Source organism: Myripristis murdjan, chromosome 10, assembly GCF_902150065.1.
Source record: "Myripristis murdjan chromosome 10, fMyrMur1.1, whole genome shotgun sequence".
NCBI classification, from domain to species: Eukaryota; Metazoa; Chordata; class Actinopteri; order Holocentriformes; family Holocentridae; genus Myripristis; species Myripristis murdjan.
This window is the reverse complement of record NC_043989.1, coordinates 15156520-15181143: the sequence shown is the minus strand read 5'-3', so window position 1 is coordinate 15181143 and position 24624 is coordinate 15156520. Positions and strand designations below refer to the sequence as shown.

The 24624-nt window shown below is 40.6% G+C and overlaps 1 protein-coding gene across 1 annotated transcript; it reads left to right on the top strand.

Annotated features, from left to right (window-relative positions):
• The first annotated feature begins 10127 nt into the window (after positions 1-10127).
• LOC115366981 (endothelin receptor type B-like) lies at positions 10128-21576 on the top strand. Its single transcript, XM_030062674.1, has 8 exons — positions 10128-10340; positions 13985-14607; positions 15805-15917; positions 16840-17044; positions 19582-19731; positions 19840-19973; positions 20133-20241; positions 20351-21576. The coding sequence occupies exons 2-8, from the start codon at positions 14218-14220 to the stop codon at positions 20480-20482; spliced, it is 1233 nt and encodes a 410-aa protein (XP_029918534.1). The 5' UTR covers positions 10128-10340; positions 13985-14217; the 3' UTR covers positions 20483-21576.
• The last annotated feature ends 3048 nt before the right edge of the window (positions 21577-24624 follow it).

Sequence of the window (24624 nt, the reverse complement as noted above, 5' to 3'; positions counted from 1 at the left end):
GTCTCTCCCTACTTTCGTTGTGTTGCTAAACAGGGAGACAGACCTTTTGGCCTGGCACTAACATTGTGCTCCTTGCATGCGTTTTTCGACCAATAAGCCGGATATGTGCTGCAGGCTTCCCTGTTGTTGATGTCATCGGGGAGATGGTGTTCCGGTTCCCAGGGTCGAGCCAGGCACAGGGTCGAGAGCGACGGTGTGTGTGTGTGTGTGTATGTGTGCACATGTGATGTTCACGTGCCAGAGGAGGAGTGCCTTTGGGGTGAAACTCCGGCGCTAATGTAAACGCACCTTCTCCATGCATTACACGCTGTAACCCCGGCCTGTCACAGCATCCATCAAACCTGGAGGAATTTCTAAATTACACCAAGGAAGTGTAAGAGGTGCAGGGAGGGGTAAACTGGATGTCAAAACACATTTTCTTCTCAGTCCAGGGCCAGAATTTCATAAGCACCACTGGGGTAACTCCCACTCTTTAACAGTGATTTCATGTAACCAGCAAAAAAGGAGCATGCCAGTAGACACACATACACACACACACACACAAACAAACACTGGATCACCTATATGTTAATGCATCGCAGAGCACGCCAGGGGGACAGATAGCTACCACATGTTGCTTTGCTCCCTGTTGTGAGGTCTTTTTCAACACCATTCTGTCAAAAGAGATGGTGTGTTTTTCTGGTGCACCTTTGGCTCAAGTCTCTCTTGCTAGTCATGGCCTACTGATCAATAAATGCAACATAATCGCTGTGAACTGATGAGGTCAGATAGTCGGGAAAGTCTCTTGACTCTGAGTAATCTACAGCAATCTTCATTCTGTGGTGTGTTCAGTCTTCAACGTGCTGTTTTGAATGATCCTACTTAGAGTTTTTCAGCTGTCTCAGTGATGCTCAGCACTGAAACAGCAACATCAGTAACAGAGCTGGAATCTGCCTATCCGGGTGCAGCAAAAGCTAAATTGCAACACCAATCGCTCCACTGACATCGATGCTAAGAATGCTCAGTGGGAACATGTCTCCCAAATTCTACGCTGAGGTTTGTTCTGCATTTATTTTCCTCTACTGTTGTCTTGGATGGTGCCAAGTGCAATATAAAAATTCTCTCAACTGGCAGGGGGGGAAGGGGAAAACATAAATAGTGCATTAATGGTGTTTTCTTAGGCAGACACGGGATTATGGTGATCTTTGGGCCAAGCTGTGTCATCCTCTGATCTTGTTGGTTCCCTGCCTGGGTTTCAGCTTCATTTCAGCTCCAGAGCTCAAGTTCCAATCCAAATCTGAACCCAAGAACTGAGTCAATAACCATGGGTGTCTGGAGCAGCCAGTTTTGGCTTTGAGATTCAGGTGCTTAACATTCACACACACACACACGTATGTACATGTACAAAGGGATGCACACACATACCCCTGACTATGAGGAATGGTCCAATGGGACGTCAGAAGCATGGAGAAAATCCAGACAGCTGCAAGGTTGCAACACTTTCTGTCTATCCATTGTGTGCATATGTGTTGAGGGTAGTGTTTGGGGGTTGGGAGACAGATGAAGTGGATTTATGATTGCCTTTGCCAAAGATTTTGTCTTTGTGTTACCATTTTGCTCCCTTTCTCTGCCACGTACAGTCATTAAAATCATGCAAGTCCCTGATTTACAGAAGTAAAAGAGATGTTAAATCAAAAATTCTCTGCTGTGGGCATGCACATGTGAAAGCTGCCACCTTACATCACCTCTATGCTGACTTGATCTAGTATATCAAACTCAGTCTAATGACTGGCTTTCCCTGCAAGTTCCTCAAGTCTGTACTGAGCTTGGAAGATCTGCTTTTAGTTTCTGTGCTCCAACTACCTGGAACGCCTTGAAAAGCTTCCTAAAGATGAATCCTTCTTTAACTCTTAGTCAGTTTAAATTCACAATCATAAACCATTCAGCCTCTGTCTGCACCTGTTTTAACTGAATCATCTTGTATCTTAATTATTTAATTAACTATACTTATACACTTGTTCTTAACTGATTGTTCTCATTTACCTTGTATCATTTATTTTTTTTGTAATAAAACTAGGCTTTTCTCCCCTGTGCTAAACCCAATGTTTGCAGCAGTTTGGGAAAAAAAGACTTGAAGCAATATTGTCAGTTTACTTAGTGAGATGAATCATGAATTGTCTTTGACTGAAGACACCAAAAAAAAGAAAAGAAAGAAAAAAAAAGCCAGGCTAGAAAGAGATGAATGTTTCAACTTCTCATTAAAGGCAGAATGAGTGGGATTCGTTTGTAAAACAGAACACTCAACACTGGCCTGTCCTCCATGGCTAAGCTAACTGAAATGACTTTTTGTTTCACAGGATGACGACAGAATGAAATGCCAACCCAAAATGTCACCATCCTAGGGGGAAAAAATGGCCCGTGGACACCTACCTGTCCAACAGAAAATAGGCCAACACCACAATGTTCTTCATCCTCATCCTCATCCTCTCCTTCAGTGTTCACTAGCGGGTTCACTCTCAGTCTGGAGCGAGCTTTATCTGCTTGGCATTTCGCCCCCCATATTTCTTTTTTTTCTGCAATCCATGGTCCACGTCTGCGATTTTCTTCCTATTGGATGTCGTGCTATCAGTTTGGCACTGTGCGCTGTGATTGGCTGGGAGCTACACACCCACTGCCCAAAGGCTGATTCCCAGAAGAGTCAGCAAAACAATAAAATCCAAGCAAAGGGCAGGGTCTCTGGAGGCACACACACACCAATACACACGTGTAGTGGGTCATATGAACCTATGCTTTTTTTTTTTTTTCCTACTCATTCTACTTGTAATGAGAAAGCATATGATGAAGAATCGCAAAACTGGATATCACACCACAGCAATTTCAGCTAACAAGCGGGAGAGTTCTTGTGTTCAACAATTGGGCCCTAGGTACTCTCAAATTTTTTATGAAAATTATGGGTGTTGCTTCGAAGCCCCTCCAGTTATATCTCTGAGACCAGTTCCCTAAACCATCTGGAGAGGCAAGGAGTGCCGGTAACCTTCCACTCCTTGAGAATTATCGTCTTTGTTACTGACATACCAGACACAAGAGTCTGCTGTACAGTGCAAAGCAGTGCAAGAAAAGCTTTGGAGTCAAATTCAATCTGTAAATCATACATTTTACAATACCACGTAAAGATATCCTGCCTAAAAGAGACAATATTATGACAAAGAAAAGTATGACCCAGAGCATAAGTAGGTAAACGTACCATGGAGGGCAGAGAGTCCGCAGGTTATTATTATTAATTCCTCATCTCTGCTTGACAGTCATCAGTGGAATAACTTGGTATAATTTTTGGTTGGAATGAAAGGCACATGGCACATGGTTGTCTTCCCCTGGTCTAGAGTGCCTTTGGAGAAGTTACATCTGTTACCAATATCAGATACACTAGGACACATTTAGTTAATCTTTTCCTTAGAATAATCTAATCGATGCATGACTTTGAGCCGACTCATCTGTAAGCTGGTATTGATTTAACTCCACACCTCCTCAGTCAGCTCCACACCCGGATCTGCAGCCTCCTGGGCAGATTCAATAGGCTTTGATGACACAGCCGTTATATTAGAAAACAGTAACACAAATTTTGACTGTTTTTTTTTGTTTTGTTTTTTTTTGGTGTTTGACCTCTTGAAAATCACGCCTTGTTGATATTGAGCGTGACACAAACACATAAATCTTTCATTGACATTTTCCATGCTTACAAAACGGGAACGTTGCCTTTACATCCAGTCACAACTCAATTACCACCAAATCCTCGGTAATGACCAAGGGTGGAAGTAACTAATTACATTTACTCATGTTATGGTAAATGAATAGCCTCTTTGTGAACTTGTTGTTTTATGAGTATTTTTTAAGGGTCTGGAAAATGTTGGTCTGTTAGTCTGTTCACTGTTTAGGTCATGTGATCTGGGGCTTGCAGTGAGGCTTACGCTGGGAGATTGTTAGGTTTCCATTTAAGCAGGTAGAAATCTTCACAACAGTAGTTTAGTTGGCATTTCCCTAGTGTGGTCGGCCACCATAATAAGATCAATTTTTAAAATTTTATCAAATTAAACATAGTCTATTTCTGCCGATGCACAGGTTCATGATGAACGTGACAGGCAGCATCACGTGCTATCAATGTAGTGTAGCCGTGAATCACTTATTTTGTCTTTTCTTTTAGTAAGAGCATGGTAGAGATACTGTAGTAATAGTAATAAAACATAAAAATAGAGGTGAAACCATCAAACACTCACAGTGTATAGCTGTAGAGAGACATTTACTGTTTTCATCTGCTGAGCCTGTTTTTACTTTAAAGAACATATTTACTACACATGTAACTTGCTGGAGAACTTCAGCAGCCGATAACTGTGTGCAGGCATAAAGCCCAACCAGAAAAAGTCGAGGAGTGTTAACAAGATTGTTTTACTAAAGAATCGCAGAATTAAGTAGCATGCGCTTATATTATGACATTGCTTCTTTATGCAATATTGTGTCTTCACTGTATATTAAGGCACACGTGATATTAGTATAAATTAGACATGGAAAGAATTTACTTTGGTGAGAACATCATCTTCCCATTGCTACAAACTTGCCACCAACACAGGCCTCTGAACATGTTAATGATTAAAAACTCAACACTGTCATGCCATTAACTTGGCATTTTGCTTTGTGATTTCGAATTTTTCCAGTGAAAATGACTGATTTTGAACACTGTACTCTTTAATAAAAGGATGAGGCAAAAGATCACATCTAACAACATACTTTTGTCTAAAAAATTACTCAATAACTTTTTCTTTAAGTAGCTTCTTTTTACTTTTACTTGAATAGTCTTAACCTATATCAGTCTTTACTATAATCAATGATCATTTTTATGCCAGTGCTTTTACTTCTACTTAAATTTAAGAACCATAATAGTTTTTAATGAAGACGTCATCATAATATCCATGTGTGGAGCATGGTACAACTCTAAAAAAAGGCACATTTGTCATGGCTGGAGATTGTTTCCATATTGAGTAATGTCAATCAGCTTCTCGGGCCACACCTGTCCTTGGTTCCTCTAAAGTCTGTTCAAAACAGCCATTACAATATAAACCAGATTAATCGACCACAGATGCACCAGTTGCAATCCCACATACGCCCAGATGTTAGTGCTACATGGAGACTAATCTTTGGACGACCTGAGTGAAATACACTGTCAGCAGCTTGGACATAAGTCACTGGGAACCTCCTGTCACAGCAACGTATTTACATCATCCCATGCTATTTTTCTTTCAAATTTCAACACTTCAACAGTAAAAAATAAACCCCATTCACATTTGTGATATCTGACTGGGCGATGCTAAATGTGAGATGCTGCCCAGTCTTTGCTGTAGTTTGCAGCCATGGAGTGTCAACATGAGGAAAGTTTAGGATTTTGTATTTAAGTACAACATCAGCAAAGTAAAAGTACTTTTACCCGTGTATGCCATTACAGTACTCTTCTCACCACTGGTAATGTCAAACCATGTATGTTAAGACTTTGTGATACAAAAACTAACTTTTTTTCAATTGTAACAAACTTTGCCTGTTTTGTTGTTGTGAGGACTGAGGCATTCATTTAAGAGGCAGTCTGTAGGAACATTAATGAATCTTTTTTTGAATTGTTTAAACAATTTGTAAGCTTTTCTTAAAACTTCTGACTCGAGCGTCAGCGAAAGCCTCAGCCCTGGTGTCGGACAGCCTCGGGTGATCTCTGTCAGAGGGAATGTTTGAGAGTCTTGTGGACAATTCACCACAGATGGCAAGGGCCTCAGCTTTGGGAAAAATCGCCCAAACATCAGTGTTTTTCAAGATCTATGCAGAGATATATTACGAAACCTGTTAGGGTAAAACACGTTTCCTTCCCTGTTCACCTTGACATTCTGCAGGGCATTACCTTGACCCTGTGCTCCTTCCTGCTGCCAGAATGTCGACCCAGAGTCTGAGAAAGTCTTGAACTAGGGCTGAACAATTGAAATCATATTGAAATTTATTTTACAGATATCGGGATTGTGATATTGTGACAGTTTTAGTAGGACTGAGAATGGCATCTCTTTAGCACCACAGTGCTTTATATAAAACAATGTTTTGTCACATATTTTAGCTTCAGCTGCAGCTCCTGTGATTTGGATATTTCTCTTGGCGAGATTGCAATTCGACAATGATTAATATTTATTATTTGTTCAGCCCTATCTTGCACATGTACATGCATTATCATGCTTGTAGTACCTTCCAGCAGACTAAAGCAATGCTAGAGTAGGTGCTTTCACAGAGACATCTATGCCAAACTCAGACAATCATGTGCTGACTTAGATTTATTTTTACAAAGTCTGAGTAAAAAAAAAAAAAAAAAAAAAAAAAAAGAAAGAAGAAGAAATGTTTTGGGTATCTGTCATCACTGTAAGATAAATATCTCATATCTCCAAAATGCTGACTTCACATTTTTATAACTATTAACAACAGACTTGGTTTTAACTTGATAACAATCAGTTTTTTGCCATTATTCGAGAGGATTTAGAAAAGAGTTTCATGAGCCCCAAAAGGTCCACGTACCATGTAATCCTTTATTTGAGGGGAAAGTATGAAAATCACTAAAACTGGCTATTTTGACCCTTTTCACACACAGGGTTTCAAATACAAGCTTTTCACTTGACAACAGTGATATATTAGATTTTATTTACACAAGCAGAGAGACTTAATTTGATTTGATATGGCTTAAGGCTGCCATGATGCGTCATGCGTATGAAGCCGATTACCAAATGACCACATGTGGAAGCAATCTGGCAAGTCTATAAAGATTTAAGTTGGGACTGAATTACTTTGACTGTGTTTGTTTACATGAATTTAAACAAATAAATCATTACTTTATCCTCAGTTAATCCCAGTTTGATTTTGTGCCTTCCATGTAGACAGCACTGAAAGAGATAACTTCCACTGATATTACAATTTGATTTGCCACATCATATTTGAATTGTGTGGTTTCCTGCAAAAATACCAAAAGCGGAAAGATCAGCGTGGAAAAAACAGACAACACAAGAGAGGCACACATCAAGTAAACTGGCTGAACACTACTGATGAAACGCCAAAGGTGTTCCGGTAATGTGTCTTGAAAGCATTTTTCTTCAGGCATCGTTTCAGGGGAGCTATGCAGAAACAGAGACCCTTCACAAGACTGCAGACTAAAACTGCGTTTTCACCGCAGGAACTTTCTTCAGGGACTGGGAACCTTTTGAGGAACTCATGCGTTTCCACCGCAGGGACCAGGGTCTAAATTAGGCTCTGAGGACATTATTTTCTCCCAAAAAACTCCCTGCTCCAGGAGTAGTACGTTCCAAAAATACAGGGACTTTGGAGGAGGGGCTTGCAGCGCTGAACATTTCCGATTGATTGAGTACATCAATGGACTGCATTTCTATAGAGCTTTTCTTTTCAAAGCACTTTTCAATGTCAGTCACATGCTGATGGCAAAGGCTGACATGCAAGGTGCCAAGTTGCCCATCAGGAGCGGTGGGTGGTTCAGTGTCTTGCTCAAGGACACTTTGATACACTTTCGTGACAGGGGATCAAACCAAGAACCCTCCAATGACCAGACGACCACTCTACCTCTTGACAGGCTTCAAATGTTGTGCATGTGGCCGAAACACAGTGGCTTGGATCAGCCAGTGTCCTATTGGCAGCTACGGGCATGGGGTTTATGTGTGACAGTATACCATGACATCAGCTATATCAAAACTGGAGAGTATTTCTTTATTCAATAATCACTAAATTCATAGGTGGGCACACCGACTTGCTTGCTAGCTGTCAAAGTTCCTCCAACTGCAGCTTATTGTTGCTTCCTCTTTGTCACTCTCCTACTACGCCATATGGTTCGTTGATCTGAGTCGCTGAAGTAGACAGATGGTTCATCCAATCACCTGCCAAGTATTTTGTGAAAGTGCTTGCCCTCCCAAACCGTTTTAAATGACAACTTCTCACATGATTCTGTGCAGCAAACCATCTGGTGTGTCAGGTTAACACTGGTCACTCTCGGCATTTTTATTTCTGCAGCTGCAAACCAATTTGTTTCCTCTTCATTGTTAACTGATGTCTGATGTTTGTTGTTACCCAAGCCAAACGCTAACATTATCGGCACGCCCACGCCAACTGCTAATGCAAACCACTAATGGTGTAGAATTGTGGTGTTCGTAAGGCAGGGATAGGCTGAATCGATCGTATCCAATGATATCGTGACAACAAATGACAAAATGATTGATAATGTCAAGCCAGTGAGACGGCTCTGGGTATTTTGGGTGGAAACGTAAATGTGGCACTGAGCGAGACATCCTGGCCTGGAAACATTCACATCAGGTTCCTGTCACTGGGCTTCAGCCTGAAGACATATTGCAGCCTCATTATTTGAAGGAACTGTAGCAATTACTCCACTCGACTTTAACAGTGACTCTAATAGACATTTCTAATCAGTCTCTCACACTTTACCTCTCTCTCCCTCTGTTTCTCTCTAACTCGCTCACAATCTGTCAGGGACAATGCGCCTTTAGGTTCAAAGTGAAACCGTTTCCTGTGAGAGAGGATGAAGAGTGTTTACAGTGGGATCAGGAAGAGGCTAACGGTCTTTCCCACTCTGTCTCTCTGCCAAGGCCACGAAGATGACAGAGCACAGGGGCCCCAGCACGTCCACTCGCTCTCTCTCTCACTTTCACACACACACACACACACACACACACACACACACACACGTACACACAGGTGCACAGCAATAATGTTGCGGTATTGTGTCACTGAGTGGTAACATTCACAATGATATGTATAATTGCACAAATGTCTTTTAATGGTGTAATAATGTAAGAATGTGTTAATGACAATAATGACAGGCCAGAAATAGCAGCCTCCAAATATAGAACAGGGGAGGAGTGTCACTAAGTGGACTCCACAGAGAGGACCTTTGTTTGTTGTGTGTGTATATGTGTGTGTGTGTGTGTGTGTGTTTGTGCATGTTGGGATGGGGGTAGGTTCAAGCCACTGACCCTGTTTCAGTGTGCATATGTGTGTGTGTGTGTGTGTGTGTGTGTGTGTGTGTGTGTGTTTGTGCATGTGCACGTTTGTTGCCTGAGCACTGAGAGATGAAATGACCTGAATGAAGAGTTTAGGTTTAAAGTTGAAATGAATCAAAAGTGTAATCTCTGCATCATCTCCACGTTGTGTTGACTATACAGCAGACCTTGTGACTGTTGACGTGCGGGGCAGCATACACACACAAACAAAACCTTCCCCAGGTCATGCCTGTTTATATGGGTCTAGCATGTGTGCGTGATACAATTGTTGGATATTCTGAACATGAAAAATATGAAAGCACCATTTCCAGCCACAAATCACTGTAGCCATTGCTTCTATATGTTCCATATGCTCAAAGGATATGTTACTTCACGATGTGAACACAGAGCCAAAGCCTTCAATCAAAAGCTCATCAATCACATGGATCCTATGAAGCGGGAGGGTGTCAGCGAGTGTGTGGGAGCTGCTATTGTGCCTTTTGTGTTACAGTACAAGATCCTGCAGCCCGAAGGCTTAACTATCTCCAAGCCAACAGCCCTCTATTCAGGCTTTACAGCCCAACTGTGGTCCAATAAAAGACATCTTGTGACAGTGCAGCGTCAGACCCATCTTTGTACCTACTGAGATGTCCTCTGCCAAATGGCCACTGGCAAAAGTGTGAAAATGGTGGTGAAGCACTACACAGTTTTTAGAGCATCAATTATCCAATTATTATACATGTACCTACATACATACATACATACATACATATATAAATACATATGTAGGCTGTGTGTGTGTGTGTGTGTGTGTGTGTGTGCATGTTGATAGATAGATAGATAGATAGATAGATAGATAGATAGATAGATAGATTTTTATTAAAGAATTTAAAAATATACACAAATTTTAAAAAATCAATACCCACTTTTGAAACTGCAGCTGCATGTTGATTGTGGCTGAGGGCTGAGGGAGTGAATGATGCTCAGGTCAGTGATCTGATTGGCTGTCCGTGCAGTCTCCGGGCTTGCAGCTATAAAGCAGCGCACTGTCCCCTCGCAGCGTCAGAACCAGCCGGAGCAGGGAGGAGAGGAGACTGACACACAGCAGGACAAGCTGGACACACAGGCAATTCCCACTGTCGGGATCGGCAAACAACAACTGTAAACAAAGACAAACAACCGAGCAAGCAAACAAACAAACAAAAAAAACCCTCAACTAATTAGTGGAGCTCGATCTGCTGGAATATTAATTGGGAAAAACTTTGTCTGTCAGCACGCCAGAGATCCACAGTCAAGGTAAGTCCAGTTCAGATATTCCACTGCACAGACAAAATTAGAGGTGATATCACCGCATTGACCTTGACTGAAATTAATCTCAGCTCTAATGGAGAGCGGTGCCGACTGTGACTCACTGCACCTTGTGCAAAAGAAACCCACAATCACATGATTGTAGTTACTGTGGCCTGTTTTGTACCAACCCAAGAACCTCAGACTGCCCGACTGACTACTGAGTCAAAGTGGCTCAACAAGAAAAAAAGAGACATTTCCACAGATTTTGCTTTATTGTTGGAGTTTATAACCTGATTCATTTATATTTTGCAATCAATCGATCTATCTGTCTGGATATATGTCGATTTACAAATTTATTTATTTGGTTACTTTAAATGATCGCAAAATGACAGCGAATGCAACACAACAAGTTGACTTGACTAAAAAAAAAGTTTCACTTTGCTGTCCTGGTGTCTAAGAAGTTTGTGCAAGATTTTTTCTCGCCGTTAATTCAGCCATTCATTGGTTTTGTGTGTGTAAGGTGCTGGACTATACGGTCCCAGAGATGGAGTCGTTGCGTGCACAGAGTATCATGTCAACATCGTTTACCTTTTGGTCATGTGGATGAAAATACAGGGATTCCTTTGATGCAGCTCGGATTCAGAGAGAGCTGGTTTATCGTCACGGTTTACCCATTTCACGACCCGCAGCTGCTGCGTGTTTGCCTCCCTGCTGCTAAAATGTGGCACATGATAGACGTAGAGCTCAGCCCCCATGATGAAGTGTTCCAATCGAAAGAGTAGGGGTATGCGAGAGCCATGTTTGTCTCATCAGCGGGATTTATTGGATCATTTCATGGTGCCGAAAGCTAAACTGCAGGAAACTGGCGGAGAGAAATTTTACACTTGAGCAGAGACTCTAAAATCGGGCCATAAAGTAAAACTGGTGTTTTCACCGACTAATAGTTGGCAGGTGCTTTGATCTGGCTTTGCAATCGGCCTGATTTGGCATAAGCCTCGAGAAAAAAAAAATCTGTAACCGTGATTTTATGGTGACTTATATAGAGCTTTTTTATTTCTCATGATCTCACTTTAATGTTATTTATATATGTGTGTTTATAGATAGATAGATAGATAGATAGATAGATTGGTCTATTTTGCTGTAATGATTGTGTAGCATTATAAAGTATAAGTTGTTGTTCTTTTTTTTCCTTACGCCATCCAAAAATGAAAAATCCCTTCTAGCCAAATGATTTGTCTCATTGTTGGACTTTGTATTTGCTATTTGGTGTGTAGTTAATTTGAAATATGTATAGGCCTCTGTCTACTTTTTGAAAATTAATACCAGCAATTCATCATTCAGCTTATTCAAATTCTAGAAAATTCCAACTGTAAAAACAATTAGTGTGATTGCCATGCGGTCTGTGATTTAAGAGCTGTCATTTCTTTTTTTTTTCTTTTTTCTTTTTTTTTCACGTCTCATTTGGAGCAACACTCAGCTCATCTGCTGGCAGCAAGGCTTGTCTTCAGGTCTCGCTGCCAGCTCTGGATTTTACTGCCTTCTTCCTCCCCTGAGGTCACAGACACAACTTGTGCACTCCCTCGGCATACGTTCACATCAGTTCTGTCTTTTCCTCTGTTCTGACTTTCATTACCTCGTGCTTTCCCTTTCCTGCTATTGTTCTTCTTAATGATAATGTACTTTCAAACTGTCATTCATCTCCATCTTTGTATTTTTATAAGTCTTCCCACCGCTCCTGCAAGTTTGTCTTCTTTTCTCAGCACTTCCTCTTTCTAACGCCCCACCACACAGACACAGACACACAAGCACACACACACACACACACACACACTCACTATCTCTCTCTTATACCAGTCATTATGACCCCCTCCACTTTCAGCTCTGAGTTTTCTACCTCCTCTTTTCTGTAAGTCTCTCTGCAGAGCCGAGTGAGCTAATGGCCAGAGATGGTAAAGTAATCCGTTCGATTAAGTGGATCAGCCCAATTAAGACTTAATCAAAGTAGATTTCCAACCAGTCTGGACCCCATCCAGACAGGACTGCTTGAAAATAATGAGCCGCTCTTTGTGCGAGTGCTGATCAAAACAAAGGCATGATTCAGATGACAGAGTGGGTAAAGGAAAGATGGCCAAATTTCCTCACAACTGATGACTCCTTGTGATATGTGTGTGAGTTCCTCCATGTGATTTTTGTGTGTGCTGTGCGTGTGTGTGTGTGTGGGTGGGTCAGTGTGTGTGTACCATCTGGTTTGTGATACAAATATATGTACAAAAGCCAGTTGTGTTTGACAGGGTGGGGTGAGTTTATGTACATGTACATGTGTTTTTGTTTGTGTGTGTGCGTGCGTGCGTGCGTGCGTGCGTGCGTGCGTGCGTGCGTGCGTGCGTGTGTGTGTGTGTGTCTGCCTGCATGCAGGTTTGCAATACATGTGTGCATGCAAGTGTAAGTACATGCTTGGACACATCTGTGAACGTTGTTTTGCAATGTGAGTGTTTGTTCACATACATTTACTTTCCAAACCATAATGTCCGGAGGTTTATATGTCTGCTCAGACATGGAGATCGTGTGTGTGTGTGTGTGTGTGTGTGTGTGTGTGTGTGTGTGTGCATGTGTGTGTCTTAGTGCCCACATTGATAGTGTGTCTCTGCAGATAGATATTGCTGCCATTATCAATCAGCCCATTTATTCCCAGAATCGCCCAAAGGCAATCTGGGGGTACACATGACTACCGAGGCTCAGAGCCAACGGTCCTCTATGTGTGAGACAAAGTATCTCTGTCCAAAACACACACACACACACACACACACACACAAGTGATGTTCACAAGTATATAACCTCTTAACTATGACTGCTCTCTATACAGCTTCACCATGTGTGTTATTGATGGAGTTTTATACCGACAATTATTCTGACACCTGTTGACTCAGTACCAATTTAATTCTAAGTAAGAATCAGACTGGATCTATTAGGTATAATACTCTCTTTATCATATACCATTGAATCCTGAGTTGAACACAAGTTTTTTTTTTCTTTCTCATGATTCTAGTCCTTATCCTGCACCTGAGATCAGATTCTGTCCGTGCTGTATTCGCTTATTTTGTCACTCACATATTTGCTACAAAAAAATCAACGTCTCTGGGAGTAACTTAGTCTCATATGCAGCCTTAAACTCTTGTTTTGTTGAACACAAGTGAAAAAAATCTTCTAGTGGGATGAGATAATGCCACTTGTTTCCAACTGCTAAGCAACTTCTTTCCAGAATTTTCTTGAATCAAGTGTCATTTTCTTGGTACTTGTGGGCTGATCTGCCTTATTTATTTCTGCCTTGTTTCAACATTTTTCGACACCAAGCATAACTGTCTTGGAAACAAATAGGAGTATCTCATCACACTGGTAGATTAAAAAAAAAAAAAAAAAGTTTTAAAAACTGAATGTGAGACTTGAGATGGCTTGTTTTTTGCCATGTTTGCTCACAAGCCTCTCTGACTCATAAGATCCTCAGTTCAATAGATAAAAGGTGAAGCAGTGAAAGGAAACACATCACATGTCATCTCATTATCCCTCCTGTAAAAACTGCATCGTGGTTCTGCGAAACAAAATCAAATGCTTTCCTGGATTGGTCACTGAAGTGTCTTGTGTTGTTTCTGCAGGGTTTAACAAGGAGCCAGGACACACAGCCTCCAGGCCCAGAGCAAGGCGAGAGTGTGAGGGTGTATGCCTGTTTGTGCACATGTGTGAATGTAAGTGTGGATGTGTGGATGTGCACATATGTCTGCATGTGAGTGCCTGTGTGAGTGCCAGTGAATATTTCTCTGTGTTCTTAAGACCGTTGCGTGACTTTTGACTGAGTGAGTGAGTGTGTGTGGTGTGTGCATGTGTGAGGATGAGGGCCGTCGTCGGACTGCTGTGTCTCCTGATTGCCGTGGAGGTCGGAGCCTCTCGGTTCAGCCGTGACTCCCAGAGTGGACCTGGAGCTCCAGAGCCTCCCAAAACCAACGTTTCCCGTGCACTTCCTGCCCCTGGACCGGGCCGACCACGAAGCCCTTTCCCCCCCATGTGCATAAAACCCACGGAGATCAAGCATGCCTTCAAGTACGTCAACACTGTGGTCTCCTGCGTGATCTTTGTGGTGGGGATTATCGGAAACTCAACGTTGCTGAGGATCATATACAAGAACAAATGCATGAGGAATGGACCAAATGTGCTTATAGGCAGTCTGGCACTTGGAGACCTGCTTTATATCCTCATCGCCATCCCTATCAATGTGTTCAAGGTAGCCACACACACACACACACACACACACTGCATGTGTCTGGTTTGGTTTGGCTGAGGCTTTAATGTAAAGAAATTGTCCTGTGCACATATTGTGTCTGTTCTCCGTTATGGGTCAGCTGCTCATTTCCAGCAGAGCCTGTGTTAGCTATGGTTTATTTTATAAGTTCAGCGCTGTGGTTTAGCCGCAGGTTCAGTGTGGTTTTGTGTAGTTTCAGGAGGGGTTTCCTTTTACCCCTCAGACGGCAGGAGATCCTCCAACCGAGAGGCTCAATAAAAGCACAGGCGAGAAACCAGTGAAGGTCAGCTGGATCTTAAAGCTTTTAGGAGAAACCTGTCTTTGTTTTTTCTCCCCTGCCTTGTGCAGCAGGTGAACACATGTCGCCGGCTGGAGTTTAAATGCAGCCATGGCCAAAAAAAAAAAAAAAACAGTGATTTAGACTTTAAGGCACTTACAGCTGGATCAGATCAGAAAAAAGTATAAATAAAAATAAAACAAAACAAAATAAAGGTGATACCTATTTAATTTCTAAATCTAGTCCGATTCATTTTGATTTAATGTAAGTTGGGTCTTGTGGTATGCTAGGCAGGCAATTCTGCCCCAGAACAAAGAGAGAACAACAACAGTCAGAGTCGTGGGAAATGGATTCATAGTTTCCTTCGCCTCTATGGTCTAGTATTTCTGGTACTTTAATTTTGTTTTAAAAAAAAACAGTCTAAACTCTATTAAAAACTTCTATTAAATATATTCATCATTAAACACAGATGTACATTTGAAATTTGCAAGTTTTTGTAATCCGTGGCTCTTGGAGAAACTGATAAAATTGGACCTGTGCATTGCACTTTAGATTAGGATAAGCGACGGACAAGTATATAAATCAAGTTACAATAACAGCAAAATGACTTAGAATTCTTCAGTTTATAGTGTAACATAAAGGTTAATGTAATTTATTTTGAAAGACAGTGTCCTTAAGTTGAACTGATTTCATCACCCGTGGGTGATGGAGGTTAGCGGTGAGGAGCAAAGCTCTGATGTTGCTTTTGGCTCCAGCCTCTGTGATGATAAAAGAGGATTGAAGGAAAAGAACTCTTAATTGAAAGCTACAGTGTCCATGTACAGTATTTACACAGATGAAAGTCCATGCAAGTCTCTCTACATATTTCCTTTCTTGTCTGCCTCCTTTATTTTCCTCTGCAGCTCATAGCCGAGGACTGGCCGTTCGGCGTGTACGTCTGCAAGTTGATGCCATTTATTCAGAAAGCTTCAGTGGGCATCACTGTCCTCAGCCTGTGTGCCCTCAGTATTGATCGGTTAGTACACGACTATTTCACACACACACACACACACAAGCAATCATAGTTAAACACATACTTGCAACATAACTTGCATCCTAAAAATTACGATCCCATACAACTAAACAGGATATTTAATTAGGTTTAGGGGGAAACTTATTTTTGGACTATGTTTGTTTCTGATGCATCATAAATATATTCCTAAACAACATATCTTGTGTATCGTGTTCGCCTTTTAGCCCTTTTCCTTACTGTAGCCACTAGTACTACTTGGTTAAGGTCAGGGAAAGGTTAGGTTCAGGCTCAGTTACATTAACATAATTTGAAATATGTAACATTTGCAAAAAATGAGCACCACCTTCGCTTTGCCCTGAACTCAAGCTCAAGTTGCCAGGGTCAAAAGTTGGTTGTTTTGAGCCATCCACCACCCTGCCTTCCTGTTTTCTGCTGAAAAGAAAATATTGATTCACAGATTTTTTTATTTATTTATTTACAATTTTCAGTTTTTTGATCCCTGAATTGATTTCATTCCAAAAAACAAAAATCGCAGTAAATTGTTATATCGAATTGCAATACTTGTAGAATCATAATACATAAGTGCTTAAATACCTAGATACTTGATGTGTATTGTTTTTGGAAATTTGATTAATATTATACAGTCTGTAGAAGTGTATGATTCAAATGTTTCCCATGGCTAGTATTGAAAAAGCAAACAAAAATCGCAATTAATTGTAATACTTAAGAATTGCAGTACATATTGAATCTGTATCCAAGTATTGTGATTGTATCAAATTGGAATTGAAGCATATTGTCCATACCCTGCAATTTATGTTCCCCTCAACATTTAAAAGATGGGGGTTCACAATGTTGAAAGCAGCCAGTGAACTTAACTGTGTGTGTATGTGTGTGTGTGTGTGTGTGTGTGTGTGTGTGTGTGTAGCTACCATGCAGTCACATCATGGAGCAGGGTCAAAGGAATGGGGATCCCGCTGTGGAAAGCAGTGGAGGTGACTCTCATCTGGCTGGTTGCTGTGGTGCTGGCTGTGCCCGAGGCGCTGGCGTTTGACATGATGGAGATGCCATACAGAGGCAACAAGCTGCGCGTCTGTCTGCTGCATCCGGAGCAGAGCACCAGCTTTATGAAGGTAGGCCTTTCAGTGCATTGGTTACGTAGCCTACAGGGTAATCATATGCATTCATTGCTTTGATTAGTTGTTTTTCTGTTGCTAAATGTGCTTCATGCCCATTAAAAGAGATCCTTGGTCCAAGCAGAATAAACCTGGTTAAGTTCAGTTACAAAAATCCAACTAAAAATGTGTTTTTATTAAGTTTAGATCCCCTAAAATGACTTTGACTATACTGACCTCTATCTGTGCAAAGTTTGTCAATAGAGAGGGTTTTTAACACTCCTCTGCTGAAGGTGAAGGTGTCTAAGATTCAGACACACCCAGGGCCAGCTAGATTTGGTACATCATAAATCCTAAAAGTCGATCCTATCAGCTGACAGGGTGTTGCTCTCCATATCATTAGCACCAGGCCCAGTCCAGCAGCAAACCGCAGCGTGTTTTGTTTTCAAAAAAACAAGAGCAGCTTGAAATGGCTGCTTTACATGAACAATATTGGTGTATCCAAGAGATTCGCTGAAAACATGTTGTTCATGGATAGATTATGAACTGTGGTACAGTTGTCATGACTGCGGTGGGACGAGACCTCCTCATTCTGTGAACAGAGTTCTGGTTACAGGCCGGTGTGAGAGCAGGCAGGAGGGTGGGCAGGGACTATTTGCATATTCCCAGATCTGCACATTTTATTAATTTTTATTAAGGTCAAGGTTAAGAATTAGTGTTTTAAGGTACTAAGGGATGTTTTTTTCATGGAAAAAATCCTTTAAATATGTAATACGGATGAACAGAGATGATTTTTCAGTGACTCACTAAATGACTGGAGGAGGACTTTACTGTGGTTTACCCACATTTTACATCACAACAGGCCATTTTGCAAATAATGTGGGGGTACAAAAGAATTCACAACATATAATCAAAATCCCTCAGTTTTTAAATATGAATTTTTTTGTTGAAACGTTCACCTTATAATGTTCTGCTTCTGTGGCCAACAAAGCTGTGCCCATTCATAAACCACAGAACTGAATCATTCTTTGTGTAAAGTAAACAGGGAATATTTATGGCAGAGAGACAGTTTCACTCACCCAATTTCAAGTCAACAAAACAAAACAATACTGCTGCCTTCAGGAAAACAAATGTGCACAACATTATTACGGTGATGGAATACTGGTGTGAAGAACATTTGAAGTCCCAGAAAATTATTTTTCTTATCATAGAGGAATTAATTGAATCCAGTGGCTGGGAAAAAGCTAGGAAAATTATATCAGAGCTCTAAAATATGACTGCTTGCTCTGGGAAAAGATGTGAAGTGTATACATATTTTGTAGATATTATGCCAATCATGCAGAGTCACCGGCATGGTCCTTTAACTTAAGTTCACGTATTTCCCATGCAAGTAAGTGTGGGATTTTACAGTTGAAAGAGTGACTTCAATTGCATATGGTATGTAAAAAAAAATCCTCTTCACTTAAAGAAAAGGTACAACAAAAAAAAATCATCTTGGCAAGGTTCAGGCATATATCAGTGATGTTTTACAGGCAATCTGGGATTGCATGTTATCATTCGCCTACAAGCATATGGTTGCAAAATACCCCAGATACTGCATTAGGATTCAGTATCAAAGCTGTGTAAGGAGGGAAAAATTGGATCTTGTTCAGCGTGTATCTGATGTTATTTTCAAGTTCAAAAGTCAACAGATTGTTTGCAGCAACTGTGCAATCAGTGTGTCTCTTAGATAAGTTTCCTTTTCTCATTCAAGCTCAGCCAGTGACTAATTACTGAATCACAAAAATGTAAAACACACATATCCACTAAATGGAAATCATTTCAACAAGCCTGTAAAACATTACCTTTTGTCCTTCCATTGTTCATAACATTCACAGCAGAGTGTTCACATTCTCGAAGCTGCTCAGCAGAGTATTAAAAACAATTTCAAAACATGTCCATCGTGTGGATATCACACTTAGGCTTTAATGAGAGAAGTCTGAGAGAATTGGAAGAGTCGATGAAAATAGCACTGCTGTTTTATAAAGTGTGTTAATAATTTAAGGCATGTGTTGAATAAAAAAGTGGATTTCAACCAGCGATTTATAAATCAAGCTATTTGTCAACCAAGGAGGAATGTCACTGAATGAGTCAATAAAAAAAAAATAATAATAATAACGAAGATAACACAAGTGTGATTTCTGACTCTGCAAATATAAAAATTAATTATGTCCTAATGTCGCTGCAGAGCAGTTATTCTGTAATGGTAGAAAAGTGCCAGAAAATAAAGTACTGATTTTTAGTGTGTGGTGCGCATTTCATTATTTTCCCAATGTGATGAGTAGGCTGAACACCAAACCAAAGACGCTGCACATCAGGGCCCGAAAATAAAGGCGTAGACCAAATGGCATTGTTCTGTGAAGTGTTACACCACTAAAATGTAATGAATAAGTGAAATATTTCTTATTACTATGTCTGTTTTTACTCAATAACAAGCTATGACATAAGGTCACATAAAGTGTTTTCTTTTGATCAGGCAGTGTATTTTTTTTTTAACTTGGTCTTTATTTTCCCAGTTCTACCAGGATATAAAGGACTGGTGGCTGTTTGGTTTCTACTTCTGCCTGCCGCTGGCCTGTACCGGAATCTTCTACACACTCATGTCCTGTGAGATGCTCAGCCGCAAGAAGGGCATGCGTGTCGCACTGAACGACCACATGAAACAGGTACACGCAAAAATGGCTACTATGCACATTTCTTTCTTTGAAAACAGAATTATTGTGGTCTGAGACTTGGCGGTCCGCTGAAAAGCATCTCTTTGTGTCTGCGTGTAGCGGAGGGAAGTGGCTAAGACGGTCTTCTGCCTGGTGCTGATTTTTGCCCTGTGCTGGCTGCCTCTTCATCTGAGCCGCATCCTGAAGAAAACAGTCTATGACCAGAATGACCCGAACCGCTGCGAGCTGCTCAGGTAGGCATCCACATACAGTAGGCGAATGCAAAGTTCTCCATGTACGCAAATGCATACACACGGTCACTGCCCTGATATCTAAGTTCATGAGAATCCATTGTTCTCTGTTCTGTGACTTCCTGTTTTCTCAATTGTAAACTCTGACCTCTGCCCTGCCAGCTTCCTGTTAGTGATGGATTACATTGGCATCAACATGGCCTCCCTAAACTCCTGCATTAACCCGATCGCCCTCTACTTTGTCAGCCAGAAGTTTAAAAACTGCTTCCAGGTGAGAGAGAGAGAGAGAGCACACACTGGCACAAACGTCATGGCATTATTAAAAAGTACAAACGGGAAGAAGATGCTGATAATTTGTAATGTGTGTCCTTGTTTCCCAGTCCTGCCTGTGCTGCTGGTGCTACAGAACAGCCCCTCTAGACGAGCGAGGGATGCGCTGGAAGGGCTCCTGCCACGGAAATGGACTAGACCGCTCCAGCTCCCACTCCAGCCAGAAATACAGCTCCTCATAAATAAGCACATACTGTACACATGCGCTCACACACACGCATCTCACACACATACACACCTCTTCTGCCAAAACCCTTATTATCCTTGAGAAACAGCACTGTCACTGCCGCAGACTGGCAAGCAGAGTGAGGCGAGGGAACGATGGAGAGGAAGAACTCACGCAACCCTGTGAGAGACCTCAGCAGAACGTATCTCAGAAGAGACTGAAAGACTCTCCAAACACATGGGTCGGCCCAATCCGATGAGTGAAACAGCGGGACGGTACCCATCCAGGCTGTAATACCACCTACAATCGCAAAACTATGATGAAGCCAAAACTAGATTTAGCTTTGAACAAAGTCCCCAACTCAAACATGAATACTTGAGCAGAGGGACAGTCATGTTAGTCAGTGGACCGGTATGGTAAACTATAGAGAATATTTTATTTTATTCAAGCTACAGGTGAAAACATGTAAATTTCTGTACAGTATTGTTTACATGCAGATTATAGGCCAAGCGTGAACCACTAATGCTACATATAATGGGGCTTAGTGCTTCATGTGTGAATAATTGCATTCATAACATGCTGTGATTGTACCTGTTGATGCTTTTATTTCTGGTGGGGAAAGATGGAGGGAAAATGTGACCGTGGCTTATTTGCCAAAAGGCGTCATGGATGTTATTTCCTAAAGAGCCTCAAGGGTAGCTATACATACAGCATGCGCATTATCAATAACTGATTATCTGACAATCTACTGCACGTTGCCACTGAGCTCCATAATGCCTGTGTGTTGACATTATTCCAGAGTAAAATGGGCCCTACTGTATGTCTCGCAGTCATGTGGCAGAGTTGAAAATCAAAAATCTGTCTTCTGGAAGTCATGGCTGCTCTAAGTCATGTGGAGGGCAGCTGTTGTCCAAGAGCGCTGACAAACACCAGATGATTCTCATCATGCCACATAAAATTGGCCTTGTTTTTCTAATATTCTTGCTGTTTTGAGTCGTTTCTATTCCCACTGTGTATGAAGTGAGCTGCCTTTTACAATGTAACATCTATTTTTGTAAGACTGTCTTATTACAAAACATTTAAAATCCACATAAATCTTATTTAATCATCCACACGAGTCGGTCATATATTATTTCCAAGCATTTCACCTCGATCGCTGTGTGTCGCTATGTCAAATGTAGTTGTTATTATTTAGGGGATCATTATCACACATGGTTCTGTGTCAAAAAGTTGCTCCAAAGAACTGCTTGAAAAAAATTGGCAGTTGACTTTTGTTTTAAGGTTTTCTGGCAGTCAAAAACAAAGCTCTCTTCTAAACCTGGAAATTGTTAAGAAGTAGGAAGTGTCTTTCAGTGGGGATAACATTCCTCGAACTGCACAATGTTTTTTTTTTTTTTTTTTCCCCCCCAAAGAAACGTAGTTATTGTGATATTCTGGAAATTTGGTGCAGCTCACAGTGGCTGCATGTATTCAGTAGTCACCAACTTACTCATCACATATCTTGTGCCTCCGACACATTACAAATATACACGTATATTTTTAAAACCTCTGGCACGTCAACAAACCAGCAGTCACTCATGAGGGAAAACTGCAGCTTTTGCCCCCAGTTTAAATGAGATTGGCAAGTTAGACACGTATCTGTAAAATCACTGGGCTGTGAACTTGTGCGAAAACCTATTAAATGCTTCATTTCAGTCTTATTAGATATTTAAACTTCACAACAAACTGAATCTGACATTTTAACAGAGACAGAAGTCAGAGCACACACTGACGTGCAAGCATAAATTCCAACCACATGTTCAACATTAACCCAACATGAAATGAGCAACCAGGCAAGATTTTCTTTTTTGATCAAAACATCTATAGATGGATTTATACTTGCCATGTTTCTAAGTTTGACAATCTTCTCATCAAATTTCGATATCTTTGTTTTGTCAAATGCAACAGCACTCCTCAAATGATCACATCTAACCAATCCACAAAGACATTTTATAGTGCTATTTAGAAATACTTTTAGGTAACAGATAAACTTCTCTGCCAATACAGGTTTGGGTGTTTTAAATAACATTTATATTGCAGTAATTTGTTGAGAATACACAGTAATAAATGTTATTTTAGAACATTTCAGCTTTGAGTTGAGTTTTTTTACAGATTTCTGGGGTCGTTACCAAAATTATAGTGTATATCTATTTGCATATTTACACTGTATCTACGTCGGTGTAGTTTTTGAAAGGGATAATGACTTTTCCCATTATTTTTAACGGTTTATGAACTTTTCATAGAGATTCTGGTTAATGGTACCCCTGGGTGATTTGATTTGCCCTAAGTGCAAACCTCTGGTTCTGCAATGCTTAAGCTGTACCATTACCCTGAGTGCAAGGTTTTATTTATGAGAAACAAAATCCTTGACGTCACCTTTAAAATAAGTGAGTTTAATCAGCCATAAGGTCTTATTATGACAGATTTATTGCACCTTTTACAAGAGTGAATGTAAACAATATTGTGTTATTAACAGGCTGCCATGGCTGATATATATCCCTCAAGAGTTATGCCTTTGTCTCACTGGGGAGGATTTACATTTTGCTGAAAAAAAAAAGAAAGAAAAAAAAAAAAACCTTTAAGATGAGGTACACATGACCATGACCTTGGGACATAAAGAGGTGACACAAAGGTTAACCAGAATTTACAGCTTCAGTGAACTGCACTCCAGGTCTCATGGAGCATGTTAAGCTTGAGAATTTCCCGGAAACAGTCAGATTATTAAGAAAAAAAAAAAAGAAGAAGGAAAAAAGAAGAAAAAGTAAAATAAACTGGATTAGTTTCTAATTTAATTTCCTGATTTCCTGAGAGTAATTCATAAAGCTTTTTGACCCACAGACTCCATCTCAGAGGAGGAAATATTAGGAATAATGAAGAGATTTGGGTCTCTTGCCACAAAGATGCTGTGGCTCAGCAATATCATACTCAATCCAGCTAAACCCTCAAGATCATGGGGATATTGCTTGAATATGACTGAGTGTAGGATAAACAAAAAAGGAGTTATGCTTTAAGATTAAGAAAAAAATAAATAAATGTACTGGTTTTCAGCTAAAAATGTTGCTTTAAAGCCACTAAACGGTTGAGTCGTCCCAGTCCGCATTCCCTACAGACTACATGTGAAGTCAACACAGACGCAAACTGAGTCTCAACAACACTGAAGCTCTACGGAATCCAAACCATGTCGACTCAACCATTTTGTGACCACCGGGGTGTCGCAAATATTGCAGAATGAGGCTTCATAAAAAATAAAAAAGAATGAAAAGCTCATTGATGCAAATTCAATTTGAAAAGAGGAATTTCCTTTTTGAACTCGCAGCCAAGCACCCCTACCTTGAAATGTCATCAGTGTGTTTCAAATAAAATAAAAAAATAATAATAATAATAAAAAAAAACTGGTCCGAGCTGAAGTCGCAACATTTGAATTAATTAAATCTATTACTCCATTTATGATCATGTTTTTGGCTAAACATTCTGAACAGTAACAGTGGTGGTTTTTGTCCGGTTTGTTCATCATCATGTTTTCATTACTGACTCCAGCTTAGCAGTTACATTACATGAAGTTTGCAAAACTCTTCTTCTAGTGAAGGACTCCTTTTGTTGAAAAAGTCTAACCAGTACAGGAAATTCACAAAAGGTGAAATTCCTAACTAATCGTTTTGGCACCTTTTAAAAGAATGTCATGTGATGAGACGATGCAAACACATCATCAGTCATTATCCAAAATCATTTTACTGGCAAATAATCTCCATCCATGTCATTTGGCCTCACATTGAGTGTTAAAATCTTGTTTTTTCTGAAAACATGTGAAAAAAATCTGCCATTGGGTTGAGATAAGACACATCATAGCGTCATTTCCTCATTATGGGTGGACTGATTTGCCCTGTTCTGCCTCGTTTCAACATATTCATTCTTCTTTCCTGAAAATCCCTGCAACAAGGGAAACTGCATTGGAAACAAATGGGATTATCTCAGTGCACTAGCATATTTTCCACTTATTTCACACACACACGCTTGCATGTACACACACACACACACACACACACACGCACAAAGATTTTTATCTGAATATGCAATGTGGTAAATATAAAAGCTGATAATAAAACTCCAGCTGGAGCGCAC